The 7638-nt window shown below is 40.1% G+C and overlaps 1 protein-coding gene across 1 annotated transcript in view; it reads right to left on the minus strand.

Moving 5' to 3' along the window:
* PPFIA1 (PPFI scaffold protein A1) overlaps positions 1-7148 on the minus strand; it is a 100859-nt gene extending 93711 nt beyond the window's left edge. Inside the window, exon 1 of the mRNA XM_024749271.1 lies at positions 6885-7148. Coding sequence (XP_024605039.1) covers positions 6885-7148 — 264 coding nt within the window. The remainder of the gene's footprint in view (positions 1-6884) is intronic.
* Positions 7149-7638: the final 490 nt, after the last annotated feature.

Genomic DNA, 7638 nt, shown 5'->3' on the forward strand with positions numbered 1-7638 from the left:
CCTGGTGACGCAGTGGTTAAGAATCCGCCTGCCAATGCAGGGGACACGGGTTCGAGCCCTGGTGCGGGAAGATCCCACATGCTGCAGAGCAACAAAGCCCATGCGCCACAACTACTGAAGCCCTCACGCCTAGAGCCCGCGCTCCACAACAGGAGAAGCCACCGCAATGAGAAGCCTGCGCAGCACGGGGAAGAGTGGCCCCTGCTCGCTGCAGCTAGAGAAAGCCCGCGTGCAGCAACAAAGACCCAATGCAGCACGTTTCAGGAAAATGAGACAACTCATCACCCACAGACAGGAACTAAAAACATATTGAAGTAGTTCTTCGAGAAAGAGAAGTCTCTGACAGAAATATGAAAAAACAAGTGAAAAGCAACAAAAAGGGTAACTATGAGAATAAATCACAGTATTAACTGTACAAAACAATGACGATAATGCCAAAAATATATCTAAAATGTTAAAGTATCATAGCAGTGACACGGGAGGTGGGAGGGCGTTCAGTGCAGTTTGAGTGTCAAAGCAAACAGCAGTGTCGGGGGGCAGTAAAGGCAGGCGCGGACCTAGGCTGAACTGTAGAACACGCCCTGTGTCTGCGGCTGTATATCCGACAACCGACACAGGAACACAGAGTTAAAAACACTTCATACTTCTCACAGAAGGTAAGAGAGAAAGGACACAGGATAGGTGGGACAAACAGAACACAAATGGTAACACTGTACCGATAAACTGGAATACTGCAATTACGCTGAAATAGAGCAAGCACTCTAATTAAAAGATAAGGACTATCAAACTGATCAAAATAAAAACTACACACTACTCACAGGGCTACATGTTAAGATCCAAGATCACCATCAGGCGAAAGGAAAAGAAACCCAGGCAAACACGGACAGGAAACTGATGTGCAGACACCACCGTCAAATAGTGTCTGAAGTAAGAAGCATTACTAGAGACCAAAAGGAAAATTTCGTAATGATACAAGTTCAATCTAGCGAGGAGAATTCTAAATTTGAATGTACCTAATAACGTAATCTCAAAATATCAACACATAAGAACGGAGAGAAGTAGGAAAGGAGAAACAGCCAAACTCATCATGACAGTGGGAGCCTTTAAGATGCATCTCTCAGCAGAAGGGGCTGTCCCGCATGCAGTCACGTGCAGCTATGAGGCAGTGATGCTTGAAGCGTGGCTGCTCCACGCTGAGATGTGCTGCAAGCAGGAAACGCACAGCGGATTTTAAAGATTTAGTACGAAAAAAGAGCGTAAAATCTTTCATTAGTGTTTTTCATGTTGATTACACACTGAAATGGTAATATTTTGGATATCTGTGCTAAATAAAATATATTAAAATTAATTTCACCTATTTCCACTTTATTTAATGTGGCTACCAGAATCTGAATTACATGATTACCAAACCTGATGTAACTGATACACACAGAATACTGCGTTCCCGCTGATACGCATTGCTTTCAAGTGCCCGAGGAACACTTAACAAAATGAATGTGTATTGGGCCATTAGCAAAGCTCAACTCATTTCAAAGGATTGAAATAATGCAGGGTATCTTTAGGGATTGCAGTAGGTAGACAGTTTATGCCCCCTCAAAATTCATCCCCCCCCAAAGGCGATGGTATTAGGAGGCATGGACTCTGCGAGGGATTAGGTCCTAAGTGCAATGAGCTCCCTTGCCCCCGTCCGCCCGGGGAGGACAGTGAGAAGAAGCTGGACATCTAGGGACCAGGAAACAGGACTCACCAAACATGGAATCTGCCGGCACCTTGATCTTGGGACTTCCCAGCCTCCAGTACTATGAGAAATAAATTTCTATTGTTTATAAGTCAGCTAGTCTATGGTATTTTATAACAACAGCCCAAAAAGACTAAGATAGGGATCTTCATGGAATTAAGCTAGAAATCAACAAAAAGATAACGAGAAAAGCCTCCCCAAACATTGGGAAGTTAAACGACACACTTCTTCAAAATTTTTTTAAATAATAATTTTTAAAAACACAATGAAAATTAGAAAATACTTTTACATAAAAGATAAATGAAAGTTTGGCTTATTCAAATTTGTGGGATGCAGCTAATGGTGTTAAGAGGGTAACTTATAGCCTTCAACACATATACTGGAAAAGAAAGAAGGCTAAAAATCAATTAAGCATCTATCCCAAGAAACCAGAGAAAAGAATAGCAAACGAAACACAAAGCAAATGGAAGAAAAAGGAGCAGAAAATAAGGAAATAGAGAACAAGTATGAAATTAAAAAAAAATATCAATAAAGCCAGAAGTTGGTTCTTTGAAAGGACTGATAAACCCCTAGAGAGACTGATTAAGAAAAAGAGACAAAGCACAAATTACCAGTATCAAGTATTTTTTAAAGGGGATATTATGAACCCCTTTACACTTACTAATTGGAAAGTTTGGGTGGCCTGAATAAATTCCTAGCAGGGGGAAAATGCTTTACCTAAACAGACACAAGAAGACATATAAAATCAGAAAAATTCTATTTCCATGTAAATAATTAAATCTGAAATTAAAAGCCATCCCTTAATGAAAATCCTACACCAGCTGGTTTTGCCAATCAATTCTTCCCAAAAATCTAAGAAAGAAAACACCAATCTCACAGGAACTCTTCTGGGGGTAAAAAAGGAACACTTTCCACCTTGTTTTATGAGACGAGCATAACCTTGATACCAAAAGCCAACAAGGACAAGAAGTATAAGAAAGTAAAATTACAGACCTTGAATACAGATGCAATAATCCTAAACAAAATTAACAAAATCCAACCGAAGGAGAATACACCAAGATCAGGGTGGGATTATTCTAGAATCACAAAATTTTTTAAAAAGTTAAATCACCACATAAAAGAAAAATCACTTGATTGTATTAAAATTTGCAGTAACTGTACTTAAGAAAATTTAATATAATAATTTTAATTCATGATTTTAAAAAACTCTTAGCAAACTAAGAACAGAGGAAATTTTTCATATTTTCATAAAAACATCTACAAAAAAGCCACAGTAGGGCTTCCCTGGTGGCGCAGTGGTTAAGAATCCACCTGCCAACGCAGGGGACATGGGTTCGAGCCCTGGTCCGGGAAGATCCCACGTGCCGCGGAGCAACTAAGCCCGTGCACCACAACTACTGAGCCCGCATGCCACAACTACTGAAGCCCGTGTGCCACAACTACTGAAGCCCGTGTGCCTGGAGCCTGTGCTCCACAACAAGAGAAGCCACTGCAGTGATAAGCCCGCAGTGAAGAGTAGGCCCTGCTCACCACAACTAGAGAAAGCCCACACGCAACAATGAAGACCCAAAGTAGCCAAAGAAATAAGTAAAATAAATAATTTTTTTTTAAATTAAAGAAAAGTTACAGTAAATATCATATGTAATGGTGAAATAGTGAAAGCTTTTCCTCTGATACTGGGAATGAGACAAGGATATTTATTCTCATTACTTCTGTTCACCACTGTATTGGAGATCCTAGCCAGTACAATAAGGCAAGAAAAAGAAAAAGGGTTACAGCAACTGGAAAGAAAAAATAAGAAACTTATCTGCAGACATAACAGTGTATACATAGAAAATACAAGAATTATTACTAGAAATAAATGGATTTAGCAAGTGAATACAGAAAAATTAATTCTATCTCTACATACTAGTAATTTATAATGGCATCAAAAATATGAGATATCTAATTAAACATGCATAAGACATACAGAAAACTGTAAAATTTTAAGACAAATTAAAGAAGATCTAAATAAATGGAGGACTATATGTACCGTGTTCATGGATTCTAAGAACAATATTAAAAAGATGTCATTTCTCCCCACGCTGGTCTACAAATTAAATTCAACCTCAATTAAAATCCCGGCACATTTTCTGGGGAAAGACAGCCTAGTGGATTCTAAAATTTATCTGAAAATGCAAAGGGTCAAGATTAGCCAAGGCAATACTGAATAATGGCTCAGGTGTAGGATTTAAATTACCAGATATGAAGACTGACTAAATCTACAGTAATTTAGATAAAGTTGCATTTGTGCAAAAGAGACAAAAAGATCAATGGAGCAGAGGGGAGTCCAGAAACAGACCCATACACTTACGGTCACTTGATTTACAACAGAGATGACACTGCAGCACACTGGGGAAAGGATGCTTTTTTTAATAAATTACAACTGGATAGCCATACACTTAAAGGAAGAAAAAAAAAAAAAAGGAAGCCTGGCCTCTATCTCACACAATAAACAAAAATCAGTTTCAGATGGATTACAGATCTAAATGTAAAAGATAAAACAATAAAGCTTTTACAGGATAACGTCTTCATGCAACTTCGTGATGATATCTTTCAATGAACACAAAGCTCATTAAATATTACTGAAAAGATTGATCACCTGGGGTACATGAAAAGAAAAAATTATGCTTTTTAAAAGACACCACTGAGAAAGTGAAAAGGCAAACACCCCCCCCAAAAAAAACCTGCCATACATATATGTACTCAGAATATATAAAAAGAACTCCTTCAAGTCAGTAAGAAACAAAACAGACAACCCAATCAAAAAATGGGCAAAAGACAATTATTTCACCAAAGAAGGTAAGCGAATGGCCAACGAACGCCAGGGATGTTTACTGGCCATCAGGGAGCAAGTCCCCACCCCACTGAGTTCCTACCGCTCAACACCACCAGACAGCTACAACCAAAGAACTGCCGATACCGAGGGTCAGAACAACCAACGGCTCACACACTGTGGGAGGTAGGACAACGGTCACGACCACCACCTCGGATAGAGCTTACTAAGGCCAAACACACTCCATCACCTGGCAGTGCTACTCCTTTGAACACACCTAACAGAAACACATACATATCTGTACCAAAAAGCAAGTAAGAACATTCAGGGTAGCCTTTGTAAAAACTAGACACAACCCAGATACCCATGAACAACAGAAAGAATAAATTATGGTACATTCATACACTGGGTTATTAAATAGCAGATGAGAACGAACAAAGCTACATGGATAGAGCTCGCAAAGATAATGTTGAATGCAAGAATCAAGAAATAAAATGTACACGTTACTTTATTTCATTTACACAAAGTCAAGAACATGCCAAGTTAATCAACGGCAGAAAGTCGAGACCACAGTTAGCTCTGGGAGACAATTACTGGGAGTGGGTGGGAGGGGGCTTCTGGGAAGCCTGGTAATGTTCTATTTCTTGGTCTGGGCAGTGGTTACAAGAGTGTGTTTGCTTAATGAAAAATTCACTGCGATGTACACTTATGATTTGTGAATTTTTCTGACGTATGTTCTGTTACAGTTAAGTTTTTCTTAAGTACACTATTACTTGCCTACATAATCTGGCAGGAGTTTATTCACACGCCTACCTGGTCACACAATTAGCCACCAAACAGAAGACAAATGCCAAGAAAGGGAAGGATCCAAAAAATGTTTACTTAATGGTTCCTGTGTTTCTAAAACGCTGGACTCAGGTGCTCAGGTGGTGAGGTGAGCTGGTGACGTCATCACATTCTCAACAAGGCATTTCCAGGCTACAACACGGAGCAGCAGCTAGCAACAAATCACTGAGCGACTGTCCCATCGGCTGGTGTGACAACCTCCACTGCATGAGACTGGACTTTACAAAACTCCTGTCCCTTACTTGTTACAAATCCCTTGTGCTCATCCTTTCAAAAAACTACACTTCAGTGTATGTACCTCAAATTACAAGAAGACAAATACAGCTACGAAAGAAACAAAACAAAACAAAAAACCCCGAAGTACTGAAAAGATTTACAAATACTACAATAAAATCCCAGTAAAACATAATTTGGCCAACCCTTCTAAGCTTGTGGTAATAAAATCTGACCCAAATAAACTTGGTAATTTACAAGATTCGAATGAGAAAAAACTTAATGATTCTCAAATTGACAAAGACAGAACATGACAGCACTGACATCAAATTATTGTTGCTAAAAAGGAAATCCACACGTTGAGCTTACCAATCTTTCAGGAGAATTGACTAAAGCCCAGAGATGCATTAAAGCTAGTAATTATTCATTTACTAATTTACCACTGCAGACCCATCCTGAGAGAATAAATGCGTGCTTATCCATGTCCACCTGAAAGCACCATAAAGGCACCTATACGAATAGGTAAAATGGCACCTACACAGCTCGTAAACACCCAAGTAACACACACGTCTCCCACTGTGCTCTGTGCCACCCAGCACACACTCTTCTAGCTGACACCCTCTCCCTGCTCCTATCATTAGATCCTCACTCGGCTCCGCAAGAAAAGGCCTTGAAACACTGCTCCGAACACACTATCCTTAGATGAAAAACTTCAGTGTGACTGTAAGCTTTATAATTCTCATCTGCCAAAGAGAAAGCTCCCAAGCAATCCATCTTCAGTCTTCTATCCCCTAAAACAAACCTGATTTACAAAACACCGGGGTTCTGAGAAAGGTGGACCGTAAAAATATTTTTCCTGTGAAATCAATCCTATTTGTCCAGTAAATTTCATTAGGAAATTGGAAACACGTAATACAACCCATGGAAATACACATTTAGGCAAGGAATAGCTTAAGACAGCAAAACGGAAGGCACCACAGAGCTTGGTTACGTCATGGCCCTTTTTCAAAAACTCTGGAGCGCTATTCCAAATCTAGGCAGTTCCTTCTGCCGCTCCAAAGGGGAACAAGGGCAATAAGGTGTTTTTACAGAACTTTATGGTACACTAGAGTTTGTTCTCACTAAGAAGTTTAATCCTCAGGAATTTTATCTATATGGGACTTACAAATAACAGAACCACCATTTCACAAGTGATTACGCAAAATACACATCTAAAAATTTCAACATCGTAAAAAAGCGTTTAGAAAAAACTCAGGTGAAATTCACCCATACCTGTGGAAGCGCAGTATTGAGCTGCCTCTGCAAGGAATCTCTTTCGTGACCAACCTCGTGTAACTTCCCCTGGGTTAATGCCAGCGTTTCTTGGGTCTCTCTCAGAGTGTCAAGGAGACGGTCCCTCTCTTCCAGCATGGAGACCATCAACTGTTCAAAATGTGAGTCTGCATCTGGCTGTGAAGGGGAGCTGGACCCATGGCTCCCACTTCCTCCTGGGGGGCCTTCTGCTTCACTGATGGTCGGCATCACCTCGCACATCATCTTGAAATGAAAGACCCAGACCACAGTCATCAGGTGCAAAATAAAGGCTTCCACAAAGCTGCAACTTTGTAGCTATCTGCAGCTGATAAGTGAAAGGCTGACAGCCTCATTATTCCCAGATCTGACTGCTATGCTCTGTACAGAAAAAAACTGGGAAAACATACACATGCATATACAAAGTGCCCAGAACACACAAGATGAAGACATTTAATACTGACAGTAATCCAGGGAAGGGGTAAAGACCAAAGAAGACAACCCTCACATAAAGAACAAACCCTGTGGCATTTTCTCTGCAAAGCTGCACTTTCTAGTTGTTGAAAACAAGTGTGCTTCTGTAACCTTTTTTTTTTTCCTTTCTATTTCCCGGTGGGGGAGAGAAAGTCAAAACACGTGCCATCCAATCATTTTTCAGGAAAAGCACAGAAGGCGCATACAGCCAGTAAAACTGACAAGTACAAAATCCATCAGGCATCTTAGAGGAATGTGTGCA

Source organism: Neophocaena asiaeorientalis, unplaced genomic scaffold (genome assembly GCF_003031525.2).
Source record: "Neophocaena asiaeorientalis asiaeorientalis breed wild unplaced genomic scaffold, Neophocaena_asiaeorientalis_V1.1 scaffold43, whole genome shotgun sequence".
Lineage (NCBI taxonomy): Eukaryota > Metazoa > Chordata > Mammalia > Artiodactyla > Phocoenidae > Neophocaena > Neophocaena asiaeorientalis.